At 57.0% G+C, this 15561-nt stretch overlaps 2 protein-coding genes across 7 annotated transcripts in view; one reads left to right on the forward strand and one right to left on the reverse strand.

The window, feature by feature from the left end:
- Positions 1–886: 886 nt before the first annotated feature.
- On the reverse strand, positions 887–6075 carry TRAPPC2L (trafficking protein particle complex 2 like). 5 transcript variants are annotated; one of them, XR_002519359.2, is made up of 6 exons: positions 5975–6075; positions 4389–4561; positions 3427–3514; positions 3207–3286; positions 1762–1947; positions 887–1356 (listed from the first exon to the last, which is right to left on the reverse strand). XR_002519359.2 is itself a non-coding variant. In XM_003917312.4 (5 exons), the coding sequence occupies exons 1-5, from the start codon at positions 6005–6007 to the stop codon at positions 1899–1901; spliced, it is 420 nt and encodes a 139-aa protein (XP_003917361.1). In that variant the 5' UTR covers positions 6008–6075; the 3' UTR covers positions 1746–1898. The 5 variants fall into 5 exon arrangements, 4 of the variants coding, with proteins under 4 accessions (XP_003917361.1, XP_009195319.1, XP_017809166.1 ...); XM_003917312.4 differs by lacking the exon at positions 887–1356 and having other exon boundaries at positions 1746–1944; XM_009197055.4 differs by lacking the exon at positions 887–1356 and having other exon boundaries at positions 1746–1947.
- Positions 6076–6191: 116 nt separating this feature from the next.
- GALNS (galactosamine (N-acetyl)-6-sulfatase) overlaps positions 6192–15561 on the forward strand; it is a 43871-nt gene continuing 34501 nt past the window's right edge. For both annotated transcript variants that reach the window (XM_009197054.4, XM_021932287.2), the window contains exon 1: positions 6192–6402. In XM_009197054.4, coding sequence (XP_009195318.2) covers positions 6283–6402 — 120 coding nt within the window. In that variant the 5' untranslated portion in view covers positions 6192–6282. The remainder of the gene's footprint in view (positions 6403–15561) is intronic.

Genomic DNA, 15561 nt, shown 5'->3' on the forward strand with positions numbered 1-15561 from the left:
TGCCAGCACCAGCCATCACATCCATGTTCCAGGCAGGAAGAAGGCAAAGGGGAAGGGCCATGCACGTGGCAGCTGAGCCCCCTTCACAGGAGCTTCCCTGCAAGTCTGTCCTAGCACCACCACCTCCATGCCACAGCTGCACACCCCAGGCTGCAAGGGAGGCCAGGACATGGTTCTCATCTGCCCACTGTCAGAGCTGTGCAGAGGCACTAGAGTTCTGTTAGTAGGGAGGAAGGAGAATGGATGCTGGGTTAGCAACTTGCAGAGTCCCCACCACAGCCAGGACTCAGGCAGGAGCGATCCCCACTAAAAGGCAAAGATTTCACACTGGGCTGCAGTGGGGAGGTGCTAGGTGCTTGGGCTGGGGTCCCACTTTCTTTTTTTTTTTTTTTTTTTTTTTTTTTTTTTTTTTTTTTTTTTTTTTGAGACGGAGTCTCGCTCTGCCGCCCAGGCTGGAGTGCAGTGGCCGGATCTCTGCTCACTGCAAGCTCCGCCTCCCGGGTTCACGCCATTCTCCTGCCTCAGCCTTCCAAGTAGCTGGGACTACAGGCGCCCGCCACCGCGCCCGGCTAGTTTTTTGTATTTTTTAGTAGAGACGGGGTTTCACCATGTTAGCCAGGATGGTCTCGATCTCCTGACCTCGTGATCCGCCCGTCTCGGCCTCCCAAAGTGCTGGGATTACAGGCTTGAGCCACCGCGCCCGGCCATGGGGTCCCACTTTCTAACAAACATGAGGCTCTTGTTAAAGATTTAACCCTGTGAGGGTGGCCTGTGGCCCACATGCACTCAGACCAGCTGCCCGGTGTGCCTCGGCCCACGCCAGGACTTCCAATTCACCCTGGGCGAGGGAAGCCTGGGACGTGCAGTTTTCACACACACTCCTTGCTCATTTCTTCTTCTATAATTTATAAAATTAACACTGTGCTTGCTGGATGGGATGAAAAGGCAAATATGTATCGAGAAAGTTCCCCCCACTGTGTCTGCCCCAGGCTGACCCCCTTACAGCCTTTCCTGCTGCAGGGGCTCCTGGGGTCTTCAAGGTCCTTGAGAAACTCTCCAGTCCTGGACCAGTGCTGGAACCAGCTCTGCGGGGGGGTCTCCTCAGCTGGCTGAGCCTCGACTGCTGGACCCCAAGGTTGCCGGCGGCACTGACACAGCGGCTTGGCCGCTGCCCTGGGTGGTAGTCAGTCATGTCATCAAGCGACACGGCACCGAACCCCCTCAGCACGAACAGGCAGGAAGGGGCGCCTCAAGCCTGCGCTCCAGGGCTTAGGATGACGGCTGCAGCTGAGCCAATGCCACGGGGCCACGAGGCTTCCCAGGTTTCACAAGCGTTCTTTTCAGGCCAGGCTGAGTCTAAACGTTGGGCCAGATGCAAAGAATGGAGACCAAGTCCAGAAAGAGGAGGGCCCTCCCCTGTGGGAAGGCACGCTGGCTCCCCTTTTGCCCCTAGATCCTAGGCTGGCTCTGGGCTCAGGAGGCCGCCCCCTCCAGACCAGTCCACCTGTTCAGCCAATGGGCGACCCACATGGTCACAGGTCCTGTAGGCTCAGGAACTCTTGGCTCTAGGCGCCCCTGCCTCTGCCCCTTCGGGACAACTGGGGACAGGCTTCCTACACCATCTAATCCCAAACCTCTGCCCACACCCCTGAAAGTCCTTAGTTGAATTCTTCTTAGTTAACTAGTTAACTAAGGTGATTAACTTAGTTAACCTTCCTTGGCTGACACGGAAGGAAAAAGCCAAATCTCATCTCACAAGACCTTTAGTTGAGAGAACATGCACAGCTGCCTGCCCTGAAAGCCCCAGGCGTCCTACTCAGGAAGAGGCGACGAGAACAGACTGACGGCCACCATGGTCACGCGTGGGATCCTCTGCGATGGCCGGCAGCACAGCTCATTCAGCACACCTGTATCATCATGGACGTCACCATGTTATCAAAGGCCCTGCTAAGAGAAACAGACCCACTCAGAGGAAAGCCAGGCCCTCCACCTCTCTGCTCACGGAGACAGGCAGGGCAGCAGGGCTCCGTCCACAGGACGCTCAGGGCCTTCTCCAGGGTCCAGAAACGTGAACTCAGCTGAGAGGCGAGGACAGGAGTCCCGCCCCACCAGGCACTGAGAACCCATCTGCTGCCTCCAAGTTCCCTGTGCAGTCTCCCAAGGCCCCAGGAAGGGGTGGAGGAGGGAGCAGCATGGGCAGGCAGGATAGTGGTGTGGCAAGGACAGGCCTGTGAAGCCCAGGAGGCAGGGCTGCATGGACGTTCGCCTGCCTGCTCCCATCTGGGACCCAGGATGGCCCCAAGACAGAGTCCTGGTGGAGGGAAGGGCCTGGCTGGGGTCACTGCAGCGTCCTCCTGCCTGCCAACCACAAGAAATTATGTCTTGGAACTGGGGACTCGCTGGAAGCAAGTCTGGAGTGTAGGCGTGGACCCCACATTTCCCTCATGCCATTCAAAAGTTAAGTCTGTTTACTTTCTGGGCCATTCGGAAGATGCCTGCAAACCAGGTTCCTGACTGTCCAAATTCAACATAAAAGATCAGGTAGTGACAAGAGAATGTGTGATCCCTGAAAGCCACCGCCCATGTGCTTGGCCCTGAGTCCTGCAGGTGCCCCAGGTACCCACTGGGCACACCTGGGAAGCCAAATGGGCAAGCTCCGCTCCCCGCACCACACACACTCCATCCACTTTACCCGCCGGAGATCTGTGTAAGAGTTGGTATGGAGAAACAGGACTTTGTGGCTTTAAAACCTCTGCCCTGGGGGTTTTAGGGGGATGGTGCTCATAGCTTAAAAAGACCTTTCCTCCCTTGTTTTTCAAATGGTTGCATTTTGGCAACCAAAATGGCAAGGCAGGTCCTACAGAGAGAAGGCAGCAAGACACAGAAAGCAGGGTCCACCTGGACTGGATCGGACACAGGAAGTAGGGCCCACCTGGACTGGATCGGACACAAGAAGTAGGGCCCACCTGGACTGGATGCGGACACAGGAAGTAGGGCCCACCTGGACTGGATTGGACACAGGAGTAGGGCCCACCTGGACTGGATCGGACACAGGAAGTAGGGCCCACCTGGACTGGATGCGGACACAGGAAGTAGGGCCCACCTGGACTGGATGCGGACACAGGAAGTAGGGCCCACCTGGACTGGATCGGACACAGGAGTAGGGCCCACCTGGACTGGATGCGGACACAGGAAGTAGGGCCCACCTGGACTGGATGCGGTCCCCCGGGTTGTAGAAGGGGTTGCACATCACGTCTGTGTAGGAGTTGTGTAGCTTCCGGAACATCTGGAAAAGACCCAGCAAACTGTGACATTGCCAGGTACACACAGCCAGTGCCAGATTTGTGGTTTCTCAGCATTTCAAAACAAAGTCAAAAAGGAAAAACAAAACACCCACTCAGGCACGGCCTTCTAACCCCGACTTACGCTGCGGATTTCGTTGTCTCGAAGGGCTGTGTTGGAGGAATCCACCACCATGACAAACTTCACCTTGGAATTGGTGACATAGCCGTACCTGCACAGCTGGTTAGGGAAGGCACTCGCAACACAGGGACTGCTGGCGGAGGACCCTCTGCGGGCCCTCCCTTTGGAGAAACGTGGCAACCTTGAATCACAGGAAATGCCCAGGCTGGGCTGGTCCTGCAGTGACCATGCTGGGTGCGAGCCTAAATACTTCGCTAGGGCAACGTCTGGGGTTTGTGGGAGAAGCAAGGGGCAGGCAGCCAAGCCTTAGCCAGTTCACACTCCAAGAGCCGAATCGCCTAGACTCTCAGTCTGTCTGTCTGGATCACTTCACCCTCTTTAGGAATCAATGCCTGGCCCAGAAAGTTAACTGCAAAAGCAGAGGCTTCGTGAACAAGGCAGATCCCCTCTCTAGAGGCCACATTATTTTGTAAAATAGTGGCTACCAGCAAATGTCACCATGGACATTATCGCTTTTGGGAAGGCCTTTGAACTCCATGGCCTCAAGTGATTTGTCCCAAGGGACTAGACGAGAGTGTCTAGTGATGTACGAGGCAAGGCCTAACAAAATAAATGAAACCGTTATCCCCTGCTCAAAGGTGGTGGCTCCCCCTGAAAAGCACAGAAATAAATCCTTGCAGGTACAAAGCAGAAGTGTCCCAGTTCCTCTGCAAACCAGACAACAGACACGTGCAAAGCAAAACATTCTACAGGGCATTCCAGCCTTGCTTTTCCCAAATGATTCTTCCAATGAAAGAGAGAGAAGAGTTAGAGGTCTTCATTCACCTCAGGCGTCCCTAATTCCCTGGCTGGCCAAAAACTCTCACCTCTTTTTCTTTCTTCTCAAAGGTTTCAAGCTATCTGATCCTAAAGTATATCCGACAATTGTAGGTACTCCCTGACACACACCCTGCCCTGAAAGATACACCTTGTAGTCCTCCGTGGGGTAGAGCAGGCCCAGGTACAGCTCCCTCTGGTCGACCAGGGCCTTCCCCATTGCGGAGATCTTCTCATCCACCACGTCCAGAGATGTGTGCACCATGTAGTGGAACTTCAGCTCGTTCTCCGTGGGGGTGCTGCGAATGTAGAGGGGGTAATTCTGCAAGAAAGGATGACGGTGACTGAAAGGACAAGACTCCACCCAGCGCACACCAGCTCTGAACTATGCTGCAGAGCCGTGACCTTCAGCCACCCGGGGAATGCATTCCCATTCTTTAAGGCCCACCGCTTCATTCTCCAGGCCGCAGTGGGCACTGCCTTCAGGGAATCCCATCTAACCTAAGAAGATTTATGTGTTGTTTGCAAAGCAGCAGCAGTAGGGTAGCCAGAAAAGACAACTCAGAAAAATGGGCCTCAGCACAGCCTGATGATCAAGCCTGGAACCCGGGCAGGCCTCTCACCTTCTCCTGGAGGCCACTCTGCCTCAGCCCACCTCTAGCTCTGCATGGGTCACCCAAATACAGCACCCTAAATACTGGCTTTTCTTCACCTTGACACTGACCCTTTTACTAAACCGTTCAAGACTCAGCTCAAATTCCCTTCATTTCTCATTCCTGACCATTGTGACCCCAGAATTAACAGCTGCTTTCTTGGGCTTTCACACACCACCATTTACCCTGTAAATTCAGCACTGGGTCCTGCAAAAATACAGTGAACAAGAGTCCTCGCTACTCTCATGGGGCTACATGATACCTAGTCAATAAACCCACAAACAAGCAAATGATCATCTGTGGCCAGGAGGGAAGCCCATGAGAAGCTTGGCAGCAGCCACTGCGCAGCAGGGAGCGGCCTCCAGAGTGGTCTCAGGGCAGACCCTGGCTAGGAAATGAAGGCTCCATGCAGCAGGATCACAGTGTGGACAGCCACCCAGCTCAGTCTCAGCCTTCAGAAAATGCTTTCCAGAAGAAATGTACGTGGGCCAGTAAAGAGGGTGGGAGCTGGGGAGAGGTGTTCCGGGTGCACAGGCCCAGAGGTGAGAGGGCAAAGCATGTCCAGAGAGCTGCAAAACTGGTTGGTTGGAGCGGAGGGTGCCAAGGGTTATGGGGGGAAAGGATACCAGACCAGGTTATTCAGACAGCATCCTAAGGCAACGAGAAGCCACTGCAGAGGTCTCAGGCAGAGGCGTGACAGGATCCGATTGGTTTTTAACTCGGCTCCTGGGAGACTGGCAGAAGGGCCGTACGCGCGGAGCCAGCGCTGGATGGGAGAACCGGCAGAACCTACTGAGGACAGAGGCAGTGCCCCGGACCACCTAGGCTTCTGGTGGGTCCTGGCGGGGAGGAGACGTGGGGCGCCGAGGGGTGCGTCCAGCAGCGGGACGGGCAAGCGCGGAGCTGGGGAGCTCAGGGTCTGCCGGGTGGCTCGTCCACCGCGAAGCCCCTGACCCCTGGAGCTCGGCGAAGGCCTCCTCCAGGTCCCATTTCCTAAGGCGCTTTCTAGGCCCAGGGAAGAAAGACAGAGCGGAGAGGCGAGGATGGTGCGGGCCCGGACGCCCCGCGCAACGCGTACGCACCTCCTTGGCGATCACCGCGATGCACACCGCCATCTTGGGAGGCCCGGCGCTGGCGTCGCATCACGTGATCCGCCGCTGGTCACGCAGCCCCGCAAGCCCCGCCCCGCCCGTCTCGCAGTTGGCTCTGGCCCCGCCCCACTGGTCACGAGGCCGTCCAGGCCTCGCCTCCGTCCCGCCGCGGACTCTGGCCCCGCCCCACTGGTCACGAGGCCGTCCAGGCCCCGCCCCGCAGCCCAGCCGGAAGGGCCGGCGGACGCTCGCTGCTGGGTCGGCTCGCTGGCTCGGGCTCCGCGGCTCCGGTGGTTGCCATGGCGGCGGTTGTCGCGGCGACGAGGTGGTGGCGGCTGTTGCTGGTGCTGAGCGCCGCGGGGATGGGGGTCTCGGGCGCCCCGCAGCCCCCCAATATCCTGCTTCTGCTCATGGACGACGTGAGTGCGGGCGGCGGGACGGGGCAGGGCCGGGGGGGCGGGGTCGCGGGGGGAGGGGAGGGGCGGGGGGAGGCAGGAGGGGTGGGGGAGGGGCGGGCGTGGTGGGGGGAGAGGTCGGGGGAGGCCCAGCGCGGGGAGGAGGAAGGGAAGGGGGATACCGCGTGGGGGGAGGGGGAGGCCCCGCGGGGAGTGGCCGCGGTGTCCAGGCGTGGGGTCTCGGCGGCCGCCGGTGGCCACCCGCGCTGCCACTGTGCTGCGTGACCGGGACAGCGTCCTCCCTCGCAGGTGGGTGACCGGCGTACTGCCCGGCCCTGCCTCCCGCGTCTGACCTTTCCCGCCCTCTGCTCTTGGGAAGGTGGGCGCGCAGCGTGGCTGCCTCAAAGGGAGGAAGGGGCTGCTCCTGCCGCCCTGCCTGAGAGCTGCGTCGCCCTGGGAATCACTCCCGCCGTCTCGGGCCTCCGGGTCCCCCCCCGCTGGCCTCCAGTCTTACCTGAGGGCTGCCTTTGTCCCCTGGAGAACGCTGAGTAAAGGTCAGGTGTCCCTGAGGTCTGAAGAACTGAAAGGCTGGGATGTCCCCTGGTGGGCAGGTGCGGGGTCAGGGGTCACAGAGCCGGCCTGGAGGCCTCCTTCCCTAACTCCTTGTGGGAGCCACCTGGAGACTCAGTAATGAGTCTGCCTGGGGCACGGGTCACCGTGCAGGACCGCAGACACACCTGGGTTCAAACCCTACTATCTCCAAGCTGGGGGGTCACTTCCATTCTTGAGCCTCAGTCGCCTCCACTGGGGGAGGGGTCACACCTGTCCTGCTGTGCTCACGTGGTATGTGAGGACTGGGACGACATCGAGTGCTGGACAGTTCTGGGCTGTCAATGTCGCTCAGCCCCTGTGTGCTGGCTGCAGACCAGCAGAGACCCTGACAGGGGCCTTCAGATCCACCTGTGCTGACCAATGGGGGCCACAGGCCTCACGCAAGGGCTGAGAAGTTGTGGCTGTCGGAATTGGGAGGTGCTGGTCGTGTAAAGTACACAGGTTTAGAAAACTTGGTACAAGAAAAAGAATATAAAATATCTCACTGAACAATTTTATTAAATTAATGGTTTTTTAGCATATATACCTGAAAAGATAACAGACACCATCCATAATTTCCCCACCCAGGGGTGACAGCCCTCAGCCCTGGGCAGCCCCTTTTCCATCTCATATGTCTATTTGTCTGCAGTGAGTGCTTTCCAGAGCGGGCTCTGCAGCCCCCAGGGGTCCCTGTGCTCACAGCAGTAGCCAGGTCTTTCTCAGTACTGAGTGGTATCTGCGTCCTAAAGATACTTTGTTTCAGAATTTCATCCTTTCACTTTTTAAGTTCTCTGGGCTAGTGTAGATACTTTGTTTCAGAATTTCATCTTTTCATTGTGTAAGTCCCTTGGGGCCAGCATAGCTTCCCCCGGTGAGCTGGACCCTGCGGGTGAAACCTCCCTGTTCAGCCTCTGCCTTTCTTGACGTTCTCAGAGGACAAAGGGCTGTGTGAGGCGGGGCAGCTCATGAATAATTTTTTATGTAGAAGACTTGTTGAAATAATATTTTGGATATGTTGGGTTAAATAAAATATAAAGTTAAGTCTGCATTTCAGCTACTTCTGCTTTTCTAGCGTGGCTCCTGGTAAATGCGGAACTGCATGTGGACTCACCCTGTGTTTCCATAGGACAGCAAGGGTTCAGGCCGTGCAGGGTGGAGGAGTGGAGTGCGGCCACCAGCGTGACAGGGGAAGCCCCGCCCACCTGGGGACCTGTCCTGTGGTCTCCTCCATGTGGTTTGTGGGGTCCTTTGGCAGCTGACGCCTAAAGAACCCCAGAGGAGCTCTGTCCTGGCCGGTAGGTGTACTTGCTAGAACTTTCTGATGCAGACAGCAGAAAATGAAGTCAAAGTGACAAGCAAAAGTGGGGATTCCTTGGCCCTCCTGACTCGACAGATCAGGGCCGCCTGGCGAGTTGCCCCTTTCATGGCTCTGCTGTCTCTGAACTGGCCACATCCTCACTCAGCCTGCGATGGTCCTAGGCGACTCCAAGTCACCCCCTGCAGTCAGCAGACCCAGTGGGAGGTTGGCTCTGCCCCTGAGTCATGTGAGCCTGATGTGGGTCTCAGCCCTGTGCCAAGCACACTGGGGGAAGGGCACATGCTGACCTGTCCAGCCCAGGCCTTGGAGCCTCTGGCCTACCCCAGAAGGGAGACTGCCCCGATTATCTCATCTGCCTGGACCCAGCAGAGAGGGGGTTCCTTGAAGGGCCCATGGTGCAGCTACCAGGATGGGGCAGGGATGCTGGCGGGTGAGAGCCACAGAAGCTCGCAGTGAAGCCCGAGTGCCCTGACGTGGCCCAGGGTGCAAGGGAGTCCTCACAGGCTGTGTTCTCTCCTCGGAGTCCGGGGCTTCCTCCGCAGCCCTGTCCACACCTCTCCCTGTGCTGTAGACCAGTTGTTTCTGTCAGGACGCTGGTGTCTGAACCTGCAACAGGTCATTTGGGCTCTGGAATGACATGGGATCATTTGGTGACCCACAGCCCTGGGCCCCGCACCACCTGAGGACGAGTGTGCGTCTCTCAAGTTCAGATTTTGGAGCATGGCCCTCCATGGACCAGCTGCCTCCAGCCCAGTCTCCCCCTATCCTGTCCTCTGTGTCTGGGCAGTGAGGGGCCTGGACCCCACTTTCATCTGAGCAAGTGCAGTTTCAGAAAAGGAGTGTCCCCAAAACTAGCTTATTGCACACCTCATGGCCAGAAGCCACTCTCCAACTGGTCACACTGACCCGGGAGAGTACCACTGCCGCCAGCGTCAGGGCCAGAATGGGAGGCTGGGACTCAGGGGTGAGAGCAGCTGGTAGGAGCCCCCACCTGTCCAGGGCAGCTGAGCCGACCAGAGCGAGGACAGGTCCAGCTGCACTCCCCAGGACTGCCCTGCCCTGGCCTTTCACTGGCCCACGATCTAGCGCGGCCTGGCTTCTCAGCACCCTGGGCACCTTGCTGCATGAGCGACGAAACCTGCGTGGCCCACTCTGCTCTCCAGGGTTGCTGGGGCCTTGGAGACAGGTGAGACCTATGACAACCTCCGCTCTGGCCCTCACACAGCTCCTGCTTCCCAGGGCCAGCAGCGCTCTGCGTCTCCACTCCTTATTTGGAAAATAGGGTTAAGAAGGGTCAGCCCTGCCGGGCGCGGTGGCTCACGCCTGTAATCCCAGCACTTTGGGAGGCTGAGACGGGCGGATCACGAGGTCAGGAGATCGAGACCATCCTGGCTAACACGATGAAACCCCGTCTCTACTAAAAAATACAAAAAACTAGCCGGGCGAGGTGGCAGGCGCCTATAGTCCCAGCTACTCGGGAGGCTGAGGCAGGAGAATGGCGTAAACCCGGGAGGCGGAGCTTGCAGTGAGCTGAGATCCGGCCACTGCACTCCAGCCTGGGTGACAGAGCGAGAGTCCGTCTCAAAAAAAAAAAAAAAAAAAAAAAAAAGAAGGGTCAGCCCTGACCGCAGAGGAAGTGGAGAGTCAGGGCCACCCAGGCCAGCTCCTATTGCCACAGCAGCCTTGTGGAGCCGCCAGAGCCGGGGGAGGGCTGCTCAGCGCCCCTCGTTTGAGACAGACAAGCACTGGTCTGCTTATCTTCATGATAATCCCATAGCAACCAGTAGGAATGGAAACTTAGCATTTCTTAAAACTCTGAAATTCCTAAGGATACTGATCCATGGCTCACAGCTGTGCTCACTGAACATGGACAATCCTTTGGGGGCTTTTAGGACTTTTTTTTTTTTTTTTTTTTCTGAGATGGAGTCTCACTGTGTCACCCAGGCTGGATTGCAGTGGTATGATCTCAGCTCACTGCAACCGCTGTCTCCCAGGTTCAAGCAGTTCTCCTGCCTCAGCCTCCCGAGTAGCTGGGACTACAGGCTCCCACTACTGTGCCCAGCTAATTTTTGTATTTTTAGTACAGTTGGGGTTTCACCATATTGGCCAGGCTTGTCTCGAACTCCTGACCTCAGGTGATCCTCCCTCCTCAGCCTCCCAAAGTGCTGGGATTACAGACGTGAGCCACTGTACCCGGCCAGGACTTTTTTTTTTAAGACAAGGTCTGGCTCTGTCACCCAGGCTTAAGTGCAGTAGCTCGATCACAGCTCACTGCAGCCTGAAACTACTGGGCTCAAGCAATTCTCCTGCCTCAGCCTCCTGAGTAGCTGGGATTATAGCCGCCCATCACCACACCCAGTTAATTAATTTGATCTTCAATCACTGATACCCTTTCTTCCACTTGATTGAATCGGCTATTGAAGTTTATGCATGCGTCACATAGTTCTTGCACCACGGTTTTCGGCTCTGTCAGGTCATTTAAGGTCTTCTCTACGCTGTTTATTCTAGTTAGCCATTCATCTAATCTTTTTTCAAAGTTTTTAGCTTCCTTGCAATGGGTTCAAACATCTTCCTCTAGCTCAGAGAAGTTTGCTATTACCTTCTGAAGCCTACTTCTGTCAGCTCGTCAAAGTCATTCTCCATCCAGCTGTGTTCCATTGCTGGCGAGGAGCTGTGATCCTTTGGAGGAGAAGAGGCACTCTGATTTTTAGAATTTTCAGCTTTTCTGCTCTGGATTCTCCCATCTTTGTGGTTTTATCTACCTTTGGTCTTTGATGCTCGTGACCTACAGATGGGGTTTTGGCGTAGATGTCCTTTTTGTTGATGTTGATGCTATTCCTTTCTGTTGGCTAATTTTCCTTCTAAGAGTCAGGTCCCTCAGCTGCAGGTCTGATGAAGTTTGCTGGAGGTCCACTCCAGATGCTGTTTGCCTGGGTATCACCAGCAGAGGCTGCAGAACAGCAAATATTGCAGAACAGTAAATATTGCTGCCTGATCCTTCCTCTGGAAGCTTCGTCCCAGCGGGGCAGCCATCTGTATGAGGTGTCAACCAGCCCCTGCTGGGAGGTGTCTCCCAGTTAAGCTGCACGGGGGTCAGGGACCCACTTGAGGAGGCAGTCTGTCCGTTCTCAGAGCTCAAACACTGCTGGGAGAACCACTGCTCTCTTCAGAGCTGTCAGACGGGTATGTTTAAGTCTGTAGAAGTTTCAGTGTCTGCTGCGTTTTGTTTAGCTATGCCCTGCCCGTAGAGGTGGGGTCTACAGAGGCAGCAGGCCTTGCAGAGCTGCGGTGGGCTCTGCCCAGTTCAAGCTTCCCCTGCTGCAATGGCAGACGCCCCTCCCCCTGCCAGGCTGCCGCCTCGCAGGTCGATCTCAGACTGCGCTAGCAGTGAGCGAGGCTCCGTGGGCGTGGGACCTGCCGAGCCAGGCACAGGCTATAATCTCCTGGTGGGTCGTTTGCCAAGACCGTTGGAAAAGCACAGTATTTGGGTAGGAGTGTCCTGATTTTCCAGGTACAGTTTGTCACGGCTTCCCTTGGCTAGGAAAGGGAAACCCCCCAACCCCTTGTACTTTCTGGGTGAGGCAATGTCCCCGCCCTGCTTCGGCTCGCCCTCTGTGGCCTGCACCCACTGTCCAACTGGTCCCAAAATTATGAACCCAGTACCTCAGCTGGAAATGCAGAAATCACCGTCTTGTGCGTCGATCACGCTGGGAGCTGCAGACCGGAGCTGTTCCTGTTCGGCCATCTTGGAACAGAATTCCCATGCCCAGCTAATTAAAAAAAAGGTTTTTTTTAGTGTCTGTCGACGAGACCCAGGTTGGCCTCAAATTCCTGAGCTCAAGCTATCCTGCCCCCCAGCCTCCCAAAGTGTTGGGGTTACAGACATGAGCCACTGTATCCAGCCCTTTTAGGACTTCTAAGGGGGAGAAGAAAGGTGGTTCCCGCCCATGGTGCCCTGGGAGGGTTCTAGATGTTCACATGGTAACCTGCTCACTCTGCAGGGAGGCTGTCCACATCTGCTTTTCATAGCCGAGAAAGCTGTCGATAAATAACGGAAGAATGGGGTCAGCAGATGAGAGCTGGCCCAGCAGCCTGGGACGCTGTCCTCAGAAGGCCCATGTGTGGGAGGTTGCCCTCGGCTGGCATCTGGGAACAGGAAGTCCCCATGCTGTTCGCTGCTACGAGCCGCCCACCTTGCCGCACTGTTTTCGCAGACACCACGATTTATGCCCAGCACCCTCCTCCTGGGCATCAAGAGTACCAGGCAGAGGGGGCCACACCGCCAGCCCAGGCAAAAGCCCTGGGAACTGAGTCTCACACAGCTTCCCCGTCAGCATCTGGCACCTGTGCTTGCAGCCCGAGCGTCCGTATGGCTCCAGCTTGGGGAAGGTTCCACGCTGCGCCTGGTCTCCCCGGCCCCGCCCACGCCTTTTCCCCTGGCTAATGCCCACCCCATTGTAAGTCATGGCAGTGAGTGGGACTGTCGCCGAGACCTGGGATTCCTCCCAGCGAGAGTGCTCCCTTTGCGGTATCTTCTGAGTCAGTGGTGAGCGTGGATCCCACTCCCTCGAGCCCTGGGACTCCTCCCCTGCAATATTTTCTGAGTCAGTGATGAGCATGGAGCCCGCTCCCTTCACAGCATTTTCTGCCGCATCCATTCATGTTATTTGTGGCCTGGAACAGGTAGGAGAATGACCCAGGTGAGCACAGGCAGACCTGGATGCAGCTCTGCTGACTGCTGACCTTCTCAGGAGACCAGCTGCACCTCGGGAAGCCTCAGGACGCATCCTGCAGGGAGGGCTGGGCACATGGCACCCAGTATTCAGATGTGCGGCCTCACTCCCAGCCCGAAGGGAGCCCAGCAGTGGTCCTGGACGTGGGCAGACAGTGTAACGAGTGAAACGTACTGTTCCCTCCCATCCCAGGCCTCGTGCCCCCGGCCCACCAGCCATTCTCTACTCTCCCACCTGGACTGGAGATGGCAGGAAGTGCAGAAGCCACCTGGGAGAATGAATCTGCACACGGGGAGGTGAAGGGCAAGGAGCTTTGGGCGTGTGTGGCCGGTCCCCCTCAGGCTGGCCTCAGGGAACTGCGTTGTCCCAGTCTGCACTGCAGGTTTCTGCTGCCTCAGCGGGATGCACCTCGCCCTGACGTAGGCATATTTGCCCACTGCGACTGTGTGCCACTGAGCCCAAGGTCCCTTCTCAGCCCATGAGCAGCTCTGCGGGCGTCCTGCCCCCACTCCTCCCACCTCCCTTTCTTCCTCATCAGCTTCAGGGGACACCTCTCTCCAGGTGCCTCCTCTCATTGCAGCCTCCGTTGTCCTCAGATAGAAAAGCCATTTCAGTGACTTCAAAATAAACCATCTCAGGGCTGGGCGTAGTGGCTCATGCATGGGATCTCAGCACTTTGGGAGGTGGAGGCGGGCAGACTGTTTGAGCTCAGTTCACTCAAGACCAGCCTGGGCAACATGACAAAACTCCATTTCTGTCAAAAATTCAAAAAAGTGGCCAGACACAGTGGTTCACGCCTGTAATCCCAGCACTTTGGGAGGCCAAGGCAGATGGATCACCTGAGGTCAGGAATTCAAGACCAGCCTGGCCAACATGGTGAAACCCCGTCTCTACAAAAAATACAAAAATAGGTGAGCATGGTGGTGCGCACCTGTAATTCCAGCTACTCAGGAGGCTGAGGCAGGTGAATTGCTTGAACCCAAAAGCCGGATGTTGCAGTGAGCCGAGACCACGCCACTGCACTCCAACCTGGTGACAGAGTGAGAATCCATCTCAAAAAAAAAATAAAAATAAAAATAAAGATAAAATAAAATTAGCTGGGCGTGGTGGCATGTGCCTGTAGTCCCAGCTACTCAGGAGGCTGAGGTGGGAGGATCAACTGAGCCCAGAAGGCAGAGGTTGCAGTGAGCCAAGATCGAGCCACTGTGCTTCAGCCTGTGTGTCAGAGTGAGACCCTGTCTCAAAAAAAATAAACCATCTCAAAAGGGACCCAAAGCTGAAAGGTCCAAACAGAACTGTGTCCCATGAGACATGGAGGGCCTTTGAGAGGAAAAAGCCCAGACCTGGCTCTGCTCTGGGACTCCACACGTCAGGAGGGGCTGAGGCGAGGAGCAGTCACCCGGCCAAGCTGAGCCTTACAGGCAGGGTCCGCATAGCCTGTTACCCACCGGGGACACTGATCATTGCATCCAAAGACCAAGGTGTGACCATGCAGACCTGGATGTCCGTCCAACCACCCACGTGCGCCCAGAGCGGCCGGCTGTCCTCCCGTGGTCCCCGGGCCCAGCGCCCGTCCCTCCTGCAGCCAGTCAGCACGCTGCCGCTCCTGCCCAGGCGAGGCCTCCACTCTGTTTAGACCCCGTCACTTCACACAGGCCCTGAGGCTTCTTGTTCTTTGACTTAGCAGGACCCAGCGAGTCAAACACCCACCGGCCCTGACCCAGGAGTGTCAGGGGAGCCCCCAGTCCATCTGCAGAAAACCAGGACACCCGCACTTCCTCCTCCTTTTATAGCTGCTTTGCTGAGACGGAATTCACTGGTGAAAGTGTGTGGGTTGTTTTTAGTGTGTTCTCAGAGTCATGCAGCCACCACACATCGTCACACCATCTTCGTCACCACGGAAGGAAGCCCCAGCCCTGATGGGGGTCACTCCCTTGTGCTCCCCGGAGCCTCTGGCAGCCCCGCTCCCCTTTCTGTCTCGAAGGATCTGCCCTTTCCGACGTTTCAGGTGAATGGAATTGTACAGTGCGTGGGCCTTGTGTCTGGCTTCCCTTCGCACGGGGTTTTGGGGCTTCACACACATCTGCATCAGGACTCCATTCCTTCTCGTGGCTGAATCATGGTCCACTGTGCAGAGGGACCACGTGTGGCCGAGGCTTCCGCCTGTGGATGAGCATCTGGGCGTTTCCAGCTCGGCCGCCGGGGAGTGAGCTGCTGTGGGTGTTGGTTCCTGCACAGGTCTCCGCGTGGACACACTTTTCAGTTCTGCTGGGCGTGCACCGGGGAGGTGTTGCCGGGCCTCGTGGCCACCCACGTGGTGCTGCCAGAACTCTCCTCAGGGGCTGCGTGTCACGTTCTTACACAGTGTGTGAGGCCCCAGTTTCCAGTGAGTTCCCTTTTTTTTCCCCCCCGAGGCGGAGTCTCGCTCAGTCGCCCAGGCTGGACTGCGGTGGCCGGATCTCAGCTCACTGCAAGCTCCGCCTCCCGGGTTTACGCCATTCTCCTGCCTCAGCCTCCCGAGTAGCTGGGACTACAGGCGCC

The sequence above is a fragment of the Papio anubis genome, chromosome 18 (assembly GCF_008728515.1).
Source record: "Papio anubis isolate 15944 chromosome 18, Panubis1.0, whole genome shotgun sequence".
Lineage (NCBI taxonomy): Eukaryota > Metazoa > Chordata > Mammalia > Primates > Cercopithecidae > Papio > Papio anubis.